Here is a 23,094-nt window from a genome sequence, read left to right on the forward strand (position 1 = left end):
ATCTATTTAGGATTACTCCCACTGTGTACTGCATACTGTGCTGGTACAAAATAGCTCCAAAGCGAGAATCCAACATGAAAGTGCTGAATTAGGATTCATCCACAGATTCAGCACTACCTCTCCCCCAGGCCTGAACAAGGGTGTGGATTTCCTCACTCACTGTAGGTGCTAGTAGCTTAGCATGACACACCTTCTACAGATGTCAATCAGTTCTGCTTGTCCTATTTCACGCTGCACCTTCCTTGATTAGATCTGATTTTATGTTAATCCTGCTCGGCTCATCTATCCAGAGTTGGGAGGAGTCCTTCCCCACTCTGAAACAGAATTTATCTTTGGTTACTGTTTCCAACTGGTCTCTCTTTGTAACATCTTCCTACTCCTGCTCTTCCATTGCTTCTCTCTCTGTGTTTAAAGTGCCTTCAAGTTGCAGCCGACTTATGGCGACCCCACTTGGGGTTTTCATGGCAAAAGACTAACAGAGGTGGTTTGCCGGTGCCTTCCTCTGCACAGCAACCCTGGTATTCCTTGGTGGTCTCCCAGCCAAATACTAACCAGGGCTGACTCTGCTTAGCTTCTGAGATCTGACGAGATCAGGCTAGCCTGGGCCATCCAGGTAAGGGCTCCATTGCTTCTAGCAGGAAGTGCTATGGATGTTCACAGGGAGGGGAGGTGGCACGGTATAGCCCGACCTCAGAAACTAAGCAGGGTCAGCACTTGGAAGGAAACCTCTGTGGAAGAAGGCAGTGGCAAACCACCCCTGCTTCTCACTCGCCTTGAAAGCCCCTTGCTGGGCTTATGGGCTTCACCATAAGTTGGCTATGACTTGACGGCTGTTCCCATCCCACATCGGACAAAGAGAGCTCTGATTTAGGAAAATTCTCTGCCTGGATCAATTCTGTTACCACTGGACTCCTGTTTCATTTTTTGCCGAAACAGACAAGGTTTGGATTATTGCCTCCACATTAGTTACCAGGGCTCCTATTTTTAGCATCCTCTCAGGCGGAAAAGGCGACTGCCAAGGGGAAGACTCATGTATGCACAACTCCATGTATGCACAGTGATGTGCCTATTAACGTAGCAGTAATAAATCTAGTTCTTGGGAAAGCTCTTAAAGTCTTTTTTTTGTACATAAAAAAGAGGGAGACGCATCTGCACACTTTCCAAAACTTTCCCTTTTTTCCTAGATATATTGTGGTTTCATCTAAAAAAAAACAAAAAAACTCTCTTTCTGTGCAACAAAGGACTGCGCAGGAGTTTTGCTCTGCCAACCATGATCTTTCTTTCCTCTGGTCTGAGTGTGAGAAAGGGAGCTTTGACTCTCCAAAGCTGATACGCTGAAACTCTTAGAATCATAGAGTTGGAAGGGACCACCAGGGTCATCTAGACCAACGCCATGCACAATGTAGGAAGTTCACAACTACCTCCCCACACACACCCCAGTGACCCCTACTCAATGCCCAGAAGATGGCCAAAGTGCCCTCCCTCTCATGAGCCGCCTCAAATCATAGAATCAGCATTGCTGACAGATGGCCATCTGTGTGTGTGTGTAAAGCGCCGTCAAGTCGCAGCCAACTTATGGCGACCCCTTTTTGGGGTTTTCATGGCAAGGGATTAACAGAGGTGGTTTGCCAGTGCCCTCCTCTGCACAGCAACCCTGGTCTTCCTTGGTGGTCTCCCATCCACATACTAACCAGGGCTGACCCTGCTTAGCTTCTGAGATCTGACGAGATCGGGCTAGCCTGGGCCATCCAGGTCAGGGCGATGGCCATCTAGCCTCTGCTTAAAAACCTCCATGGAAGGAGAGGTTTCGCCTTGGACTTGCCGCTCTCTAGATGCACATTTTCCCCATCTGAATTCTCAAAACTCTGCATGGGGGCTTCTTTTTGGCCATTTATGCACGGGAGGTTTTGCCTTGGCTTTGCCACTCTCTACATCACTGGTTCCCAACCAGGGGTCCGCGAGAGCTAAATTAAGGTCCGCGAAACAAAGTTATAAACCCATAATAAATTAACATTTTCAATTAAAAGTTCTCTATTATAAAAATATATATTCAAATATTGTGTGTGTTAAGTGCCGTCAAGTCGCTTCCGACTCATGGCGACCCTATGAATGAAAGTCCTCCAAAATGTCCTATCTTTGACAGCCTTGCTCAGATCTTGCAAATTGAAGGCTGTGGCTTCCTTTATTGAGTCGATCCATCTCTTGTTGATTCAAATATTATTCTAAGCTTAATGTTTCACTAACAGCTATGATTAAAGTTTATTTTCAAATTCTCGGAATTTTTATTTTGAACCTTGGGGTCCCTGCACCGAACAAAAAAGTCCTTGTGGTCCCTGGTCAAAAAAAGGTTGGGAACCACTGCTCTAGATGCCCATTTCCCCCATCTGAATTCTCAACACTCTGCACGGGGGCTTCTTTTTGGCCATTTCTGCACGGGAGGTTTTGCCTGGGCTTTGCCACTCTCTAGATGCACATTTCCCCCACCCGAATTCTCAACACGGGGGGCTTATTATTGAGCTTTGAGAATGTGGATGGGGGAAACGCGCATCGAAAAGGTGGCAAATCCAAGGCAAAATTTCCCTTGCTGCCGGACTCGAACCCAGCTCTTCTACCGCCGAGCCACCCGGCCACCCTCGGAAACGCCCTCCCCCCGCGCTGCCTTTCACACGTGCGCGCACGCCCCCGCGCCAGCCCGCCGGCCCGGGGTGGGGAATGGAGCGCGCCGCCGCCGCCGCCGCCGCCCACCCGAAGCCCGAGCGGGGCGGAGCAGCCCGGGCAGAGCAGAGCCCCGCTGGGCGGCGCAGAGGGCCGCCATGCAGCGGGCGGAGGCCCGGCCACGTCCGCACGACCCCCCCGGGGGAGCGGGGGCCAGCCCGCCGCCCCCTGGAGCCGCCGAAAGCCCCGCCGGGCTGAGCCTGGTAGGACGGGGTGGGGGGACGCGCTGCCAGCGGGGAGCGGGGAGAGGAGCCCGAGCAGCGCAAAGGCCACGAATGGCCCTTTTGGGGGGGGGGGGGACTTTCAAGCTCACTTCCTAAACTTTCTCCAACTCTTTGGCCTTCGAGAAGAGGAGGGTCGCCCCGTCCCTCTTCGCCACCGGCGGGAGGTTTTGGGGGCTGGGTTTGGGAAGGGGAGAGACTTCAATGCCATAGAGTCCAATTGGCAAAGTGGCCCTTTGCTCCAGGTGATGGGATCTCTGTTGGCTGGAGAACAGTTGTAATAGCAGGAGATCTCCAGGTGGTACCTGGCGGTTAAACAAATATACACTTGAGCTGCAATGTGAAAGTTATGCGAACCTAGGCAGCTACTATGGCAAAAAAAAGTTAAACATAAACCAATAGTATAATTTCTATGCCCTGATCTGGATGGCCCAGGCTAGCCTGATCTCGTCAGATCTCCGAAGCTAAGCAGGGTCAGCCCAGGTTAGTATTTGGATGGGAGACCACCAAGGAAGGCCAAGGTTGCTGTGCAGAGGAAGGCACTGGCAAACCACCTCTGTTAGTCTCTTGCCATGAACCCCCCCCCCCAAAAAAGGGGGTTGCCATAAGTCGGCTGCGACTTGACGGCACTTTACACACACACATGATTTCTATATATTTTTGGCGGTTGGCAACCCTAGGGAAGAGAAGACAAGGGGGGCGCTGCCTGCGCGTTTGGGAGGCGCAAAGAAGACGCTTGGCAAGGGTGCGGAAAGGGTTGCCAGCAAGCCTGGGGGGGGGGGGGGAACGGCCTAGCCCCTTAATGGATACTTAAAGGCCTTTTCGCCAGATTATGTTATTTACTTTCACACCATGAAATACATCCACTGCTCATTTCCACACATCAAGCCTCTGTCAAAGGTAGGCTTGCCAGGTCTCTTTTCACCAAGCTCACTTTCAAGCTCACTTCCTAAACTTTCTCCAACTCTTTGGCCTTCGGGAAGAGGAGGGTTGCCAGGTTCTTCTTCGCCACCTGCGGGAGGTTTTTGGGGCGGAGCCTGAGGAGGGTGGGGTTTGGGGAGGGATGTCAATGCCATAGAGTCCAATTGCCAAAGCGGCCATTTTCTCGAGGGGAACTGATCGCTATCGGCTGGAGATCAGTTGTAATAGCAGGAGATCTCCACAAAAACCTGGAGGTTGGCAACCCTAGTCAAAGGGGAAGGACGTGGGCTGATTTTATTGTTGTTATCTGCCCCGAGCCTGGCTTCCGCTGGGGGGGCGGGATATAAATTGGATTAAATAAATAAATAAGGATTCCCCCTATAAGTCAAATAAATAAAGATCTCACCCCTATAAGTTGCATAAAATAAATAAATAAGGATTCCCCTGTGTTGGGCACCCTCCAAACATGGGCAAAAAGCCAATGGTGCAAGGAAACGAGTATTGGTTGGATAACAGTAAGTAACCCCCTACACTCAAGATTCTAGATGGATCAGAAAGGTACAAGAGACAATAATGTTATTAGATTTCCTGACAAAGCTAACATAAAATGTGTACGGACTGAAAAATAAAAAACCTTTCTTTTTACCTACTATTATCCAATAAATATCCCTATTCTGTTATCGATGTGGTCTTCGTTGCCTTTTTCTCCATGTTGGCAACTTTAGACACAGACAAAGCACAGTGAGATCTCTTTAGGCTTGTCAGTGAAGACTCAATAGATTCTTTTCTTTCGCATATTTGCATCCTGCCTCTCAGCCAAATAGGGATGCCAGCCTCCAGGTGGGACCTGGGGACCCCCTCGGAATTACAAATCATCTCCAGACTACAGAGATGAGTTCCCCTGGAGAAAATGACTGCTTTGGAGGGTGGACGCTATGGCATTGTACCCAGTTGAGGTCCCTGACCTCCCGGGCTCCATCTCTAAATCTCCAGGAGTTTCCCAACCTGGATCTGGCAACCCTACCCCCCTCATTCCCCCACTGGTGGCTGGGGGGACCTGGCAACCTACCGCCAAAGTGCTCCATATGATCCACACATGCTCCTCCATATTAAAAAGTCCTAGGTAGCTGGTAGAAAACAGGCAAGGAGCCTTGGCTAGATGAACCTTTGTCCTCTATACTCTAGCTTTCTCTGTGGTGGGGATTTCTTTTTTCTCATGGAGGTTTGTTTCCCCACTCCTACACATGAAGCCAGCTGGGTGACCTTGGCCTAGTCACAACTCTTAGAGCTCTCTCAGACCTACCTACCTCACAGGGTGTCTGTTGAGGGGAGGGGAGGTGACTGTAAGCCGGTTTGATTCTTCCTTAAATGGTAGAGAAAGTCGGCATATAAAACCAACTCTCCTCCTCCTCCTCCACCACCACCACCACCACCTCCTCCTCTTCTTCATAGTAGTAGTAGTGCAAATCAGGGTCCGCGGTATGGAGTAAACAGGCTGTACCTTGGCTCTCGCAATCCTCTGGCTGTTATTTCAGCATTTTTAGCCTTGTAACAACTTACTCCAAGGGCATAGCCCTGGCACACCTTAGCTTCCTTCTGTTACCTTGCCCCTGGCCCCAGAGGCAAGAAACACTGCTGCCACCCACCCCAAGGTTTTTGACTTAACTATCAGGTAACACCTTGGCTTCCCTCCATCACAGTTTTGTAAAGGAAGTTTCCAGATCCCCCTGGCTCCCTCTCAACAGCAACGCCAAGTAGCAGACACCAAGACTAGTCACAGGTGAGGAAAACCCTCTCCTGGGTCTCTCCTCCCACAACCACGCTCCAAGCAGAAGCTGGGAAGCAGGGTTTTTACTGAGGAGCAAGAAATGGGAGTCGGTGCCAGGGGCCATTGCATAGGTCCCCGGGGATTTGGAGACAGGGGCCTTTTATGCAGGGTCTGTTTCCGCTGGATCTGCTGCTCTCTAACTGCACAGTATCTGCAGTCGCATCCTCAAAACAGTATGCACAGGGGCTGTTTTCCCCCGAAGAAATTGCAAGAGGACCTTGTGCTCAATTATGCATCCCCAGTAAAAATGCAGAGCTTCTGAATCATGCATGATTCCTTCCCCCCTGAAAACGCTGCTTTATAATTGGCTGTGGTGTATTTTTTAAAAAAATACATCACCGGCCCCTGCCAGCCTGGCAGCGGGATTCTTCCATTTGATCTGAACGGAGTGGCCAATTTACAGCCAAAGCAGAGAAGGGTCTGGACACCCCCAACACCAATTTGTTTCTGTGTAACTCAGTGCAGGAGTCATTGCATTTGCAAACAAACAAACAAAAAAGCTTTAATGTCTATAAGAGGATGTGTATAAGGGGAGGACAGCAAATCAACTATGTTTCATCCTGCTGAGAACTGAAACTGACCTACACTCACTGTGAAACTGACCAAATAGCCGGCATAGGTCTTTTGTGATTATTTCAGCCTTCTCCCAACTGTTCCATCTGAAACTGACCCACATTCGCTGTGAAACTGACCAATAAGCCTCATAGTATTCCAGCTTCGAGGGGAGGGGTTGGATGAGGGAGACAGACATGTGGGAGAAGCAAGAATGGGCGCGGGGAGAAAAACCCGAAGTAGCAAGTATGTACAGGACTGGCTTTCGATTTGGGATTGAGGAGGACTTTAAACTCGGGGTAAAACCGCAACCTGAAAACGCGAAGGGAGAGCAAGGTGACTTCTGAAGGTTGGAAAACACATGCATAATTAAAATGAAGCCCGGAACTAGTTGTGGGGTGACCCCAACGGGAGCAACCCATGCATAAAAGGCCTGAGTGTGCCATCCTATGCCCTTTAACTTCAATGAGCTTAGAAGGCTGTGACATGGTTTAGGATGGCACTGTAAGCCCCTTGATTTAAGCAGCAAAACCCCAAGGTTACCCAATTTGAAAAGGGCCATCACAACAACACCCAACACAAATGTATCTAGCTGATCATCCCCTAACCTAGCGACCCTCTGTTAATATTCGTTACCAGCATCCTCTCTCTGTCCTGAGAGCTGGAAATGAGAGCCACCCGTGGTTCCTTTGATTAAGCCTCCAGCAACTGACATTAATAAAAAGGGGCTTTCCCCAACTGTTCCCTGGCCACAGAATCGTTACTTGCTGGCTTGCCTAGTCCTGACACCCATAAATAAAAACATCTCTTGTTTTTTCCAGGAACCATCCCTCTACACCATCAAGGCGATTTTTATCTTGGACAGCTTTGGGCAAAGACTTTTGGCCAAGGTCAGTACTACCAGTGACTTTGTTGAAAGCCCAGTTTGGTATCTATCAGATGTCAAGGTAGACTTAGAAATACCCTTTGACCATTGGAGAATGCTGAATCTCTCTTTGGGGGCCGTGCTGCTTTCTGAAAGTGAGGCATGTATCATTTACAAATGATAAGTTTCCCACTGTTTCTTTGGAAAACCCAGGGCAGATTACCTGGGGCTGCTGGCCAGTCTCTCATTGGAACAGTGACCAGATTGGATGGCTTGAATCCAGGGTACCAGAGGGCCTGCCTCCTTCCATATGTGCCAACCTGCTGTCTGAGGTCATCTAGGGAAGTTAGGATTGCCAACCTCCAGGTGGTGGCTGGAGATGTCCCGCTATTACAACTGACCTCCAGGATACTTTCAAAATTTTTCTCCAAATGGCAGATGTTTCCCCACTCAGAAATTATAAACCTCCTTCCAAATAACAACTGAAATGGTTAGAAAAATGCTCTTTTCCAAAGAAGGGGAAATGAGTTGGCTAGTTTTAAATGGCAGTGCCACACAGCCTTGAGTAAAGTTGATTCTCACTTGTGAATTATCTCCCCGCTCTTGAGTTCTCTGTTCTGTAAGATGTTCTTACCTGCTTGTCCACAGTATTACGATGACACATTTCCAACTACGAAAGAACAGAAGATCTTCGAGAAAAACGTCTTCAACAAAACTCACAAAACTGACAGTGAGTATGCAACTATTTGGAATGGAGAGAGACCAGCAACCAGCAGCTCCTGGGCTGAAATCTATGGCCTTCTGAGCAGTGCTGCCTAGCCCTCCCCCTCCTCTTCCTCCCTTTGCCAATTCAAGCAACAGCTGTAAAGAAACAAAGAACAAGTGATAAAGGGGAGGGCAGAGAGAGAGCGAGAGAGCCCGTGGTGCAGTGGTAAGCTGCAGTACTGCAGTCAAAGCCCCACTTATGACCTGAGTTTGATCCTGACGGAAATTGGGTTCAGGTGGTCAGGCCGAGGTTGACTTAGCCTTCCGTCCTTCCGAGGATAGGAAAACGAGTACCCAGCTTGCTGGTGGTAAAGTGTAGACGACTGGGAAGGCAGTGGCAAACTACCCCGTAATCATAGTCTGCCTGGTAAACGTCATGATGTGATGTCACCCCATGGGTCAAGAATGACCCGGTACTTGCACAGGGGACCACTTTTACCTTTAAAGATAGAGAGGAGGCGTAAACAGGAGCTGAGGCATCGGTGATAAAGGGAAGAGACCAAATCAACAGGCTACTTTGAGGAGGCTCTTGGGTGGGGGAGAATTTAGACTCCTCCTCCACTGCCTTTTCAAAGCAACACCTAGTAAATCTGCCTGTTAGCCAAAGTACAGAAAGCAAAGAAAACATTTTTCTAGACACACCCCATCCAACGGGGCGTGGCCACCTGTGGGATCAGCCACTCCCAGTGGCTGGACATCCACAGGGAGGCCACCTTGGCAAAGAGGGTTTTGGTCAGGCTGTCTACAGCTAGGAAGCCTCCCACTGCCCACAGTTGGAAGTAGGTTGCCAACCTTTAAACTGGTCCCTCTAGCTGTCCCTTGAATATTGGTTCACTCTCTGTGTGTAAAGTGCCGTCAAGTCGCAGCCGACTTATGGCAACCTCCTTTTTTGGGGGGTTTTCATGGCAAGAGACTAACAGAGGTGGTTTGCCAGTGCCTTCCTCTGCACAGCAACCCTGGTATTCCTTGGTGGTCTCCCATCCAAATACTAACCAGGGCTGACCCTGCTTAGCTTCGGAGATCTGACGAGATCAGGCTAGCCTGGGCCATCCAGGTCAGGGCTACAGTAGTAGATATACAGTAGTAGATATACATATTTGGTTTACTAACCCTAAAATCAACCCCAAAAAGGGCATTTTGGCTTTTTCTGGGTTTATTTAGGGCTGAATATTGAAATAGAGGATAAAGCCTAACTGGATAGCCGATCGCCAAATAAGCCGACTAGGTATTCAGCTTATTCAGCTTTCGGCTTTCCCAAGGCTTTTCTCTATGGGAATTTTTTTGAGGAGCTCTGGCGGGGCATTTTTGGAGGTCAAGTTTCCAAATTTTCAGGGTAGCTGCAAGGGACTCTCCTTGCACAAACCCCAGAGTTTGGTAAAGTTTGGGTCAGGGGGTCCGATTTTATGGGCTGCCAAAGGGGTCACCCCCTTCTCCATAGAGAGACAAACTCCAGGGTTCACACAAGGAGAGTCCCTTGCAGCTACCCTGAAAATTTGGAAACTTGACCTCTAAAAATGCCCTGCTAGGAGTTTCAAAAAAAATTCCCATAGGCTAAAATGGACCCGAATTTTTCGGGAAAACAGGTTTCCTGGAAAAAATCAGGTCCAATAAACCAAAACCCAAAATTTACCGAATATATATATATATATATATATATATATATATATATATATATATATATATATATATATATATATATATATATATTGCAGAGCCCTACTCTACAACAGGGCTTTTAAAACTTTTTCCAGTCGCGGCCCCTTTTCACCCAAGAAATTTTTACGCAACCCCGGGTATATAGGTATATAAAATAGGAATACAACTCAAACATTTACTAATAATAAATAATAACGAAATGTATTTTAAATTTTTTTTAAAAAAAATTGTAACTCCCACATTGAATTACGAGACTCCCTATAGGGTCTTGACCCACAGTTTAAGAAGCTTTGCTCTACAACAAGTCAGGTGCTTCATTGTAGCTCCATGCCATGAAAAGCTTCTACTTCACATTTCTGCTCATTGAACCTCTATTAACGGGAAAGGGGATTCCACCCCCCACCCTTGGCATTGGTAACCGTAATCAGAAGCCTCCCACGGTCTCTGGCCTTTAAGTGGGTTGTCCAGCTGTACAAGCCCGAGATTGACAGTGCGTTCCTAAGGAGAGTTACTCCAATCTAAGCCCATTCGTTTCAATGGCCTTAGACTGGAGTAACTCTCCTTAGGAGTGCACTGTGAGTCTTCCATCTCTGGAGAAGCCTTGTGCTCTCTGAGCTTGGTAGCCCTTGGAAGGGGAACAAGCCCCCTCCAGTCTGCTTGCAGTTGGTCAGAAAGGTTTCGGTGTGTATTTTGGCTGCATCCACTTCCAGGGCCCACCTGGAGGCAGAGTTAGCGTCATAGAAATTGAAGAAATTAAAGAGCAGCCAACTCACTTGCAGAGGGAGGAGTGCAGAATTCTTCAAAACCTTACCCTAGCTGTTGTCCAAATAATTTTCTCTCTCTCTCCTCCCCCCCCCCCTTAGGTGAGATTGCTTTCTTGGAAGGCCTAACTATTGTCTATAAAAGCAGCATCGACCTCTTTTTGTATGTAGTGGGCAGCTCCCATGAAAATGAGGTAAGGCTTGCTTCTGAGAACAGGTTTCTAAACAAGAAGTGAGAGCCCTGCTCTACTAGGTTGATACCTGCACACACTGTATATGAGAGACATATACTAACCAGTATTATAACTAGAACCAATCTGACCAGATGTTTGAGCAATTGGTAATAGATTTTACAACCTATACACATGCCTGGTTTGATTTAAACTGTTTATATATGTATTTATTTCTGTAAATGTGTGCAGGCTTAACATGGGTTTTAATTGACCACTGATGAAGGCCCAATAGGCCGAAACACATTTGGTATGTGGTTACAGATATCAACTCTAGGAAATGCCATTGTGCTATTTTAATGTTTTTAAATATTTTTAACCTTTACATAGCGCTTCTAATAAATTATATTTTCAGTATTTATATACATATATATATTTTCTTTTCTTTCTACCCAACCTTGGGTACACAGCTTCTGTCTTCAGGTTGGGTTTTATTCCCCTCTTTTTTCTTCCATGTGAGAGCCCTGTTCGCCAGCGGAGCCTTGATTCTCTCCCACCCCACTCCTGCATCTGTTCTCACACTTCTTTCCAGTTGTGTCCCTCGCAGTTCAGATTAGCATTTTCACAGAATTTTTCGACACAGATATAGGGAGAGCCAGCGTGGTGTAGTGGTTAAGAGCGGTGGTTTGGAGCAGTGGACTCTGATCTGGAGAACCGGGTTTGATTCCCCACTCCTCCACATGAGCGGTGGAGGCCAATTTGATGAACCGTGTTGGTTTCCTCACTCCTCCACATGAAGCCAGCTGGGTGACCTTGGGCTAATCACAGCTCTCTTAGACCTCTCTCAGCCCCATCTACCTCACAGGGTGTCTGTTTTGGGGAGGGGAAGGGAAGGTGATTGTGAGCCGCTTTGATTCTTCCTTAAGCGGCAGAAAAGTCGGCATATACAAACCAACTATTATTATTATTATTATTTCCCCCCCCCTTAAGCGAGGAGTGTTACTTTATGGAATTTGGATCATGTCCAACAGAATCTGTGACATATATCTTGTTTCTGTGCTTCAAGATTTAAAGTGTAGCCCCATTGGGTGAGGGCGGTGCTCTGTTTGTATTTTATGAAGCACATAGTCAGGGCAAAATATGCGTCCATCAGAAATGTCACGCCACTTAATTTGTTTGAGGGAGGGGCTGTGGCTTAGTGACAAAGCGTCTGCTTTGCATGCAGAATGTCCCAGGTTCAATCCCTGGCATCTCCAGTTAAAAGGAGTAGGCCGGGGTCCCCAACGCGGTGCCTGTGGACGCCATGGTGCCCGCTGACACCTTTCCTGGTGTGCGCCAAGTGTTTTTAGAAAATGTGAGGGGCCAGCTGGGGCTTCTGCCCAGCAAGGGCTCTGATTGACCACCGGAGATTGCTTTGGCAGCAGCTGCACAAGGATCTTCACGGTGTGGCTGAAGGGAAGCTGCGGGCTTCGCCTCCTGCGGCAGCTATTTTGTGGCTGCACTTACCACACTGTGTCAGAATTCCAAAGGTTCCCACAGGGGACCCCTGGAATAGGCAATATGTGTCGTGAAAGACCTCTGCTTGAGACTGGGGCGAGCTGCTGACAGTAAGACTAGACAAAGTAGACCTTTTTTTATATATATATATAAATTTTTTATTATTTTTCCAAAATTATTAATCACATAGTTTAACAATTGACATAAACAATAAAAAGTAAAAACAAATAGGAAACATTGTTAAAGATATTTGTGTATAATCAAAGAAATATTGACTTCCCCTACACCTCCCTCCATCTTGTGATAAATTAGTAATCTCTTTTGCATAAAATTCTAATCCTGATATTGTTGCTAATATTTATTAATAGTTAGTACTATCATATAAAAGAAAGAAAAAAGAAGAAGAAAAATAGTGAATCTCACTAATAATAAATGGATTAGTATAGTAGAAAACATTTAATTACTCCCATTAAAAATTAATTATTTTGTAAGTCCTCCATTTCTCCCTAACACTCATTTAATACATTTTATATTTCTAGTAAATTAATATCATATATGGTTCTATTTCCATTATAGCCAATCCTTTTAACCGGTTCCTTTAACCGGTTCCTAGACAAAGTAGACCTTGAGGGACCAAACACTGGCTTGGTATAAGGCAGTTTCATGTGTCTATGGAAATGTGCCTTCCTTCCCTGACCCTGGTTTTTTTTTTTTTTACTTTTTCTGCAGCTGATGCTGATGTCGGTTCTCAGCTGTCTCTTTGAATCCCTCAATCACATGCTCCGGTAAGTATTGCTAACCCTGGAGATCACAGAAAACGGGTTAGATCCAACCCGTTTTCCCGCTGGTGAAAAAGGGAGGGGGGGGGTCCCTTTTGACCACCAAAAAGGCCATGCTTTGGAATCAAGAGATCGGCACGGACAAGAGTCATGTGGTCCAGGGGCTGTAAGTAAGGAGAGGAATTGGGCAAGACAGACTGGGAAAATCTTCTCTCAAAAATCCTGGGAACTGTAACTTTGGTTCGGTGCAGTTAATTCTCTTTTAGTCCACGTTCCCTGTTTTATCTTGTTTTATCTGGCTAAGGGCCGCAAATAAATTGTCTGTCTGTCTGTCTGTCTCTCTCTCTCTCTCCATCCATCCATCCATCCATCCATCCATCCATCCATCCATCCATCCTCTGTGAGGGATTCCAAGTTTCCTTCTCACAGAATGACAATTCCCAGGGTTCCTTAGGAAAGAAGGAAATACTTCAACCAGTTTAATTTTGGTGGCAATCTTTGGTGTCTCTCTAACTTGGTTTAACTTGCATCTAGAAAAAATGTGGAGAAGCGGACCCTGGTGGAGAACATGGACGGGGCATTCCTTGTGGTGGATGAGATCGTTGACGGAGGGTGAGCTGCGCATAGAGGAAGAGGGAGTGTTGTGCTGAGTGGACAGAGAACGAAGTTATGAAAAAAAAGAACCTGCTTGAAATAAATGGTTCAAGTTCTGTATGGCATTATTATCCAAAAGCCTTTTTCCAGGGGGAAATGAGCTTGGCTGGTCTAACACCACAGATTTTAATCTGGATTTAAAAGTATCTACTGCAGCTCACTCAAATCTGATTTATAATGTAGTCAAATATACTGAGGCTAAAACATTTTAAAAGATCGCCCACAGGGCTACACAAATCACATTAAGAAATCCCTTTAAACGGTAATCTCAAGCAATGGATCCGGCTTAAAATGTGACCTCAAATGAACAAAATTCATATTTTAAAAACAAACCATGTTTCATCTAAATTGGGTCTCTTCCCTGCTTTTTGAAATCCTCCGAGACTCACGACTAACCGTAATTCCTCAATTGTGTAAGGTGGTTATGAGTCTCAGTAAGAAAGGTGGGCTATAAATAAGCTGGATAAATACATTAAAATAATATGAAAAAAGCACACTATTCTAGAGTTTTGCTGCAGAGGGTATTGCAACTTATGGCGACCCCAGCAAGGGGTTTTCAAGGCAAATGAGAGTCAGAAGTGGTTTGCCATTGCCTTCCTCTGCAGATTTTTCCTTGTTGGTCTCTCTTTTCTGTTTTTGAAGGATTTTATAATTTCTCTTGTGCTTCCACAGTCTGACTTGGCAGTGCTCAGAAGTAAAGCAAGAATGAAACTTTAAAAACAATAATGAAATAAGCGACCCAGAGATCACATGGTATTGTTCAACACCTGGGATGTCACACACACTAGCCAATAGGTGCTTATGACATTTGAGGAGTCAGTCTAAACTTCATGAACTATGTTTGAAGATATAGTTTATTTTTAACGTAGGTGCATTGCACAGCCTCACGACATTTTGACTGCTAAGGGGAAATGCTGTTTCCCTATAGAAAAATTTATGTGTCTGGCTTCTTTGTGACACCTATGACATCACATGCACTAGCCAGTAGGTGCTTGTGACATTTGAGGAGTCAGTCTAAAGTTCATGAACTATGTTTGAAGATACAGTTTATCTTTAACGGAGGTGCATTGCACAGCCACAAGATAAGATATGCTGTTTCCCTACAGAAGAATAGCTTGTGTGTCTGGCTTCTTCATGACTGCTGAATAACAAGTGTACATATATTGAACACAAAAAAAATTCCCCCAAAGTCATCTAAGGTCACATCTAGTCTTATATGCCGGGTTGCTCATTGCTGGAAACAACTGATATTTCCTCTCCCAAAGAAGTTTAATCTCTCTTTTTCTCCCTTTTTTGAATTCTAGCGTGATCCTCGAAAGTGATCCCCAACAAGTTATGCAGAATGTGAATTTTAGGGTGAGTGGTCTCCCTTCCCCCTCTCCCCGCTCTCTCTTGGATAATCCTTCCACTCGGACCACCCACTTCATTTTCACCCCAAAACTCTTTCCATCCCAGATGGTCCTAGAGCCTGCGGCTTACGGCTTCGTTCTGTTCGATTACATCACGGGTAACTCGGAACAGAAAGAAATTATACCTGAGAGGTTGTACAAATAGCGGGATGCTGTTCGCAGGCAGGAAGAAAGGAGTAAGGCAACACTCCTTTCTAAGCACGTGCGCGCTGACATGGTGTGGCATGCCATTGGTTGGGTGGAAATCGTCCCCCTTTATCCTCCACTCCCATTTATCAGAGAAGGTTCCCTCTCCCTTAGTTTAGCTTGTCTTTTATATACTTTAGGGCCCTGGTAGGGGCTTTGGCAGAAGCATGTGTCTGTGTGGGCTGAGGGAGAGGTTTACAATTAAAGTAAATTAAGTTAGCATAGATAGCATAAAGTCCTGGCTGCTTTGATCCCAACAGAAGTGTGTGTGTGTGTGTGTAAAGTGCCATCGAGTCACAGCTGATTTATGGCGACCCCAGCAAGGAGCTTGCAAGGCAAGTGAAATGCAGAGGTGGTTTGCCATTGCCTTCCTCTGCAAAGCCTTCCTTGGTGGTCTCTCTTCCAAGCACCGACCCTGCTTAGCTTCCAGGTCGGGCTATACTACACCACCTTCCCTCCCATTAAACAATTTAGGCAGAGGGATTTCAGGCTTCCCTTTCTTCATCTGGGCTGCATCCATACATCGTTGGATATTGCAATATCACAATGCTAAAGCAATCATTCTCAACTGGATCAGCTTGTTCAGACTGGATAATCCGGATGCAAATGATTGCTATAGTGCAATATCCAATAATGTGCCAATGCATCCCTCTTTATCAGGAATGTTTTTGTCTCTAACAGCGCACAGTGGGGTCCAAACTGGATGAATTATTAGAGATCCATATTCAGATCTATTTGTGACTTTGTAGTTCTGTTGACAGCAACCGATGGGGGGGAACTGGCTCCATGGCCCTGGGGGGGATGTTATCACTTTCTTCCCTTGCTGTTTTCCCGATGTAAATCTTACCCCACCCATTGCTGTTTTCCCAGATTGTACCTGTTCTGTCCTTTTCAGATGTTTGATTTTGGCATTCCAACCACGTGTAAGAAGAACATAGGAAGACCACTCCTAGATTAGACCAGTGGTTCATCTAGTAACCTTCAGTTACTTTGGAGGGCCCACAACAGAGCATAGAGTCCGAGGCCTTCCCCAGATGTTGCCTCCTGGCATTGGTATTCAGAGGTTGACTGCCTCTGAATGTGGAGGTTCCCTTTAGTCACCACGCCTAGTAGCCTCTGATAGACGTATCCTCCATGAGTAATGGAAGTCCGGGTTGGACTGGGAGGAAAAATGGCCCCAGAAAACATCCCGTCCCCCCAAAAAAACAAGGGAGGGAGGGAAAAAGAGTCTTCTGCCTGTCCAACCAGCTCCACTTGGGGCTCAGCCAGGTAGGGTAGACCCTTACCCATGTGGAGGGGGTCAGGCCATCGGCCCAGCTGGAGACATCCCAGGAGCCATAAAGGTTAATGCATTCGTGATGGGCGCTTATACCACCCATAATCCTCCCAGTAGATGCGGTCACCATTTCACGTGAATAAGGCAGTGCATGCATTTTCCAGCTTTGGTATGTGCAAATGGAACACGGGGGCACCTGTTTGCAAGTACCGAAGCAGTATACATGTGCAAAAATACATGTGTTGCTCTGTTAACGCAACATGGCAACTGAGCATATCAGGAGGATCATGGGTGGTGCATACTCCCATTGTGTGCGGTTGAAACACCAAAATCAAATGTCTAGAAAGGGCTTACATTTCCCACCATGGGGCAAATAGCAAACCCATTTGGAAAACAAGTGCAGGGGAAAAGCTTAAAAAAAAACAACCCTCTTCACTTCTCTCCCCTCCTGCTGTGCCACACCCTCCCCCGCCCAGCTGCTATGTATAGAAATATCTGAAGACCGGAGATCTGATTACAGATCGCCCTAGCTGTGCCCTGAATGTGTATTGTGGTAAACAATTACATGGTCTCTGAAATAGCTCTAATTTCTCCAGTTTCAAAAACTAAAACCAAGCACAAAGTCAAGTTTGATGCGTGCTGCTAATTTCTAGAGCTGCTATGGAGCATTCAAAAACATGCACACATACAAAACAGATACTCTTAACGTAAACTGCATTTTTAAAGTTAGGCCCAGGTGTTATATTTAACTTGTGGCCACTGCAGGGAATTGCAGTCTGAAAGCAGCTGCAAGTTCCCTATGGGAACTTCACTTCTGCAGAGCTGCAGGGACCCAATTTGGATCAGGACTGCGGAATTGGGGGGGAGCAGGGTGCTCAGCCTTCCTCCCCACACCAGTTTCCAACCTAAAACTGCACTGGAGGGCATTATTTGCCCTATCAGGTGGCTGCACATGGAAATATTCAGCAAATACACCCAAGAGGGAGTCTTGCTGTGAGTTTTGCCTCCACCACTTGCGGTCTGAGATTGCCCTCCTGACGAATTCCCCATCCCCAGTGATATACACCACTACACAGTTTCCCAAGCACTCCGGTATCCACCGTGGCTTCTGGCCTTGCGGTCTGTGAGATTGTCACAGGTGAGAGTAGATGAGGCCGGGTGTTCAGTGCACCAAAAAAGGGAGAGAGGAAGGGGGAAAGTAAATGATTCAGACCATGATGAAGAGGTCTCTGTCGCCTGGAGATCAGTTGTAATAGCGGGAGATCTCCAGCCACCACTTGGAGGTTGGCAGCCCAATAAATAAATAAACCTTGATTTGAAACAAATGGCCAAGTGTATAGTATATCTTCTGTACACTACAGGTCAGTATTGAAATGTGGACAGTGTGTGCCAGAGCGAGGCATGATTGGATTTCCCAGCATGCTGTGTGTGTTGCCATTTTAAAGGAAAGGGTTGATGAAACAGTTAAAACAATTCATTTCATTAAGCTATACAGCACCTTTCTCCACAGACATGTTTGCAGTATGCAAAAGCCTGCTGTGAGACTGTTGCATGTTTTGTTTTTTCGTTTTTAAACCTGGGTGGTTGTTTGTGTGACTGCTGCTCTCAAACTAACTATTCTCTTGCTGTTGCTTAACAGCACTATTCATGTGGGTTGGCTGGTGGCAGCCGACTGGAGAGGAGATTTAATACCAGTCGCCATGCATCACACCCTTGAGGGCACGTGGAGAGCTGTCACCGCACGAACTGTACCCATCTCCAGCAGCTACAGTGACTTTGGATCCACAGCATAGTTCATCCAGGATGTTTAATTAGCGTTGCCAACTCTGCCCTAGGAAATTCCTGGGGATTGGGGGAGTCTGTGAAGGGGGGAATTTGGAGAGGGATTTCTCCTGGTCAGAGCTGGCAACTGTATGTGAAATCCTAAGAACATTTTCCTGGGCCTAAGAACCATTGAACAAAACAGGACTTACTTCTGAGTAGACCTGCCTGGGATTGTTCTTCTTTTCCTTCCATTTCAGGTGGATGACAGTCCTTTATCAGAGCACAGTGTCACTCAGGTAAGACTTCTTAAACGATCTGGAGTTAGCCTTAGGCATACTCTTCTCTCTTGGTTGATGGTATTGCTCCAGGCCTGGAATTTGTGGATTGATCAGATGTGCATTAGTAGCAGACTTAAGGAATGTGCGTAAAGTTAATCACACTTTTGTACAGATATAGACATCCTCCCCCCACCCCACAAAGAGAATGCAGTTTCCCTGGCAAACATGCATATGAAATCCCATGGTGGGGGAAACTACTCTGTAGGCTCGAGCAGAGAAATGGCCAGCACAGGAAGGGTCATAAGAACTTAAGAAAGGCCCTGCTGGATCAGACCAAGGCCCATCAAGTCCAGCAGTCTGTTCACACAGCGGCCAACCAGGTGCCTCCAGGAAGCCCACAAACAAGACGACTGCAGCAGCATTGTCCTGCCTGTGTTCCACAGCAACTAATATATTAGGCATGCTCCTCTCATCTTGGAGAGAATAGGTATGCATCATGACTAGTATCCATTTTAACTATTAGCCATGAATACCCCTCACCTCCATGAACATGTCCACTCCCCTCTTAAAGCCTTCCAAGTTAGCAGCCATCACCACATCTTGGGGGAGGGAGTTCCACAATTTAACTATGTGTTGTGTGAAGAACAATGCATAGTCAATTGCTGCCTCCAGATATGGCTTTTCTTTTAAAGAAGACAGCATCACAGTTTGAAAGAATGCATTTGGACACATTGCGTAATTAGCGCCAGATGTCACAACAGTATGTATTGTTGTGTGTAGATGCATATAAGTAACATACACTGCACCCAGTGGATGTAAGTATGAAATTAAGAGCCACACCATTTTCTCTTGCCACAATCTGGAAGGAAGCAGGCTGTAGCCCAATACTCTATGTCAGCCCAGACTTAAAATATGCTAGGAATCCTGGGAGGGATACCTGCACACTGCAGGTCGTTACCCCTCAACTTTTACTAGCTGTCTTCTCTAAGCAGTAGAAAAGAGCAAGAGTCCAGTAGCACCTTAAAGACTAACAAAATCTCTGGCAGGGTGTGAGCTTTTTGGAGCCACAGCTCACTTCTTCTCTAAGTTCATTCTTAGCATGGGGAGAGGGTGGATTCCTTCCAGGTTTTCCGAACACTGTACGCACTGCCCTTAAGAGTAAGTACCCCAGAACATAAAACTGATCACTTGGGTTTATGCTGCTGCTGGCTGCAACACTGTAACCCGGTTGCCCAGATCTGTGGGTGGAAACAGATTCTCCGTGCGAGGGTCAGTTTTTGCTCATGCAAAAAAGTCTGGCCCATAGTGCCATTAAAAAATGACCCGGGAACACTTAAAGACCCTGATGTATTCATCTCCACAGTACCGTCCCCAGAAAAAGTCCCCCAAATTGGTATGGGAAGCAGAGGACCGCGGTAGGAGCAAAGTTCTGCTGACTGCCATGCTGGGCCTGCTGCTGACTTCAATTTGGCCACGGACTTTATGTAACTTGCAGCCAGATTTGGGTTAACCATTATCAATGGTAGTAATGCCCGTTTGGCTCACAGGGGCAATATGGCCATCCCCTTGTTGCCACCACCAGCCCTGATCAATTAATGGGGCTGCTTTCTTTGAGGCTCCCAAAAGAAGAGAGAGAGGGCATATCTTAGTCGCCCCACATTCTTGCTCATGAAACCTTGAGAGCCAAAGGTGGAGGAGAGGGAGAAAAATCCCCCATTGGCTGACCTCAGGTACTATGATGACTTCACGCTTTCATACAACCAATCAGACTTGGCTAAGTGATGCCACAGAGCCTAGTTAGAGCAAGGGCATGGCTTTCCTGCCCTCACTCAATACTGCTGAACATTTTCATCCCCATTTTGCTTAAAATGGGGATACGTTTTCTGGGGGCAGATTTTCTTTTTTCTTTTCTTTTTTTGCAAAAATGAACCTCCTGCTTCCTCCCCCACCCCTTTTAGCTCACTACATACCTACAGTGTTTTTTTTATGCCAGTGTAACCGTTATGGCTTCCCCTGTAAAGAAACCTGGAAACCCTCCCATTAGAGAGGCTAGGTCCTTCTCACAGAACTACAGCTCCCATAATGCCACGGGAAGAGAGATGACCGTTCAAGCCAATTAAGGCTGTGTTAGAGATACCCAGGAGTCGCACAGTTGTAGCTTCTGGAACGTGCCGTCAGCAGCTTCCCCTTGCCAGTGATGTGGTGCCCCGGGTTGCTTAGCAACTGCATCTGAACTTTGCCTAGGCCCAGCAAAACAGCTGGTCAGAAGGCCAGATGTGGGTGGGGCCGTGGCAGGCCAAAGACAGAGGAGGCAGGCTGCCCCCTACAGGGCAAGAAGCTGGGTCAGATTTTTCTCTCTGGGTGATCCAAAAGTCTTTATGCATGTCCGGGTTAAGTGCCGTCAAGTCGCTTCCAGCCACAGAGGGATGATAATCAGTTCACTGAGGGAGTGATCCAGCCTAAATTAAGACAGTTTCATGTCCAGTGATTTTATTGGGAAGTCTCCATGGTGCAGCCTTACACCCTTCTAAGTCCATTTAAAGTCAAAGCTTGCTTAGGAATGCACCCCCAAGCACCTAGATCAGTGGTTCCCAAACGTTTCGGGCCACCGCCCCCTACCCTATCCTATAAAAAAGCATTATTCAAAATAGGGGTTTGCATGGCGCACTAAAGAAGATAATAACAATAAAATTTCAAGACAGTAACAATTAATTGCACATCTATTCAAAATCAAATTAAAACTTCTTAGTTGAAATTCATTCAACAGAACTGATGAACTTGATCCAGCGGTACCAGCTCTTCAAAGTCTGGGAAAAAATGCGGATAGTTTCCACCAAATTTGCCAGCATGGTGCCATAGCTTGATATACTGTACATTAGTGAATAACACAGTGGAAGGGGGCCACCTCTAGCGCCCCCTGCTGCCCCCTTGCTTCTTAGTGCCCCCCTAGGTAATCCCCCCCAGGGCGTGGTACTGCCCATTTTGGGAACCACTGACCTAGATGTTCCACAAAAATCAGTGAACCTTTAAAAGTGCTTAACTTTGCCTGGAATCAGACCTAGGATTGCCAGCAGACCTGGAAGGGAAAAAAAGTCCTGTCCGTTTAATAAAAGCCTTAGTATATGGAAATAGGCAGGGGAAGCTTTTCATGCCTTGGGATAAACCACATCCGATCATCCTCTATGAAAGGGACTTTTTTTTTTTACCAGGCTGTTGGCAACCCTAATTCAGGCCCTTTCTAGCTATCACTTGTATTTGTATCCTGCCTTTCTTTCAAGGAACTCAGAGGGGCTTGCGTGGTTTCATTTTGACGGCCCCTCTCCCAAATCTGTCTCCAGCAGCATTTGCAGACGAGAAGGGGTTCCCAGACACTAGGGTATCTTAGTACTCTCCCTATCACTTCCCTTTTAGGGAGATCTCAGGCTGGTGGTGGGAGGATGGGGAGTGTGCCTGGGTGGACGAATTAAGAGGCCAAAGGCAAGGAGGCTCCTACCAGCTAGCTAAGCGATTAAGGAGCGGTTTCTTTTTGGTGATACCTATTCGAAACACAAGCAAAACATTAAGTCAATACTTTCCATTAGCAAGTAGCTCCTTTTATAAAGATTATCTGCTTGAAAGATCTTGCTAAAACTAATTAAGTATAGAAGAAAATTAAAATGTGAAAGATGTGGGATTTTTTAAGAGATAGATAGATAGATAGATAGATAGATAGATAGATAGATAGATAGATAGATAGATAGATAGATATAGAAGACGCACTGCCATCTAGTGTTGGAGATGGATAGAGCCAGACTACCTGCTCCTTTGTTTAATGAAGCCTCTTCAGTACTTTCCAAAATATCAGTTTCTTTAATAATGGTCTGATTCAGGGATTTAATTTGCGTCCGTATTCATCAGCACCCTTTTTTACGGTGGTAAGAGAAAACTGAGGAGCCCCGTGGCGCAGAGTGTTAAGCTGCAGTACTACAGTCAAAAGCTCTGCTCACGACCTGAGTACGATCCCGACGGACGTTGGTTTCAGGTAGCCGGCTCAAGGTTGACTCAGCCTTCCACCCTTCCGAGGTGGGTAAAATGAGTACCCAGCTTGCTGGGGGTAAAGGGAAGATGATTGGGGAAGGCACTGGCAAACCACCCCGTAAACAAAGTCTGCCTAGTAAATGTCAGGATGTGACATCACCCCATGGGTGCTTGCACAGGGGACCTTTACCTTACCTAAGAGAAAACTAATTAAAAAATAGAGAGCCTCTGAGTATGTGCAGAGTGCCTTTCCCACATCTCTAAATAACTATTATCTACAACCACACATTTTTGATAAGAGGAAGGGCTTCCAATAAATGAAAAAAACATCAATTCAGGTTAACTTTACCATATTTCATTTGGCCCTAATGGAAGAAAGGCTGTTTGGGAATTGTCAGGACAGATGACCGTAGTCTGTTAACAAAACACTTGAGAGAGAAGGAATTCATCATTTTCATTTTCATCTCCCTCCTTTTTCTTCCTTCATCTGTTCATAGGTTCTGCAGTCGGCCAAAGAACAAATTAAATGGTCCTTATTAAAATAAACATCCAGAATAAAAGAACTCGTCTTGGAGAGTTTTGATTGACAGCTTCTCACACTGTTCTAATTTAAGACTTTCTCAAGCGGCCAAAAAGGAAGAGGAAGAAGATCTTTCAGTGGAAGACAAAATGGCTGCCCCTTAGTATCCAGGAGAACATCAACCTGCCACAGGCTCAGTTTGGTACCTTCCAAGCTGACAAAAAGAAAAATCTGTTCTTAGCTAATGTGGGCAAGGCTTT

General features: G+C 46.3%; 1 protein-coding gene across 1 annotated transcript; it reads left to right on the forward strand.

Moving 5' to 3' along the window:
- Positions 1-2,712: 2,712 nt before the first annotated feature.
- COPZ2 (COPI coat complex subunit zeta 2) lies at positions 2,713-22,877 on the forward strand. The gene is given in 10 exon segments (XM_056864629.1): positions 2,713-2,794; positions 2,797-2,918; positions 7,059-7,127; positions 7,751-7,832; positions 10,387-10,478; positions 12,681-12,736; positions 13,265-13,342; positions 14,689-14,740; positions 18,277-18,315; positions 22,812-22,877. Coding segments are annotated over 10 exon segments (720 nt in total). The 3' UTR covers positions 22,860-22,877.
- Positions 22,878-23,094: the final 217 nt, after the last annotated feature.

Source organism: Euleptes europaea, chromosome 18 (assembly GCF_029931775.1).
Source record: "Euleptes europaea isolate rEulEur1 chromosome 18, rEulEur1.hap1, whole genome shotgun sequence".
Lineage (NCBI taxonomy): Eukaryota > Metazoa > Chordata > Lepidosauria > Squamata > Sphaerodactylidae > Euleptes > Euleptes europaea.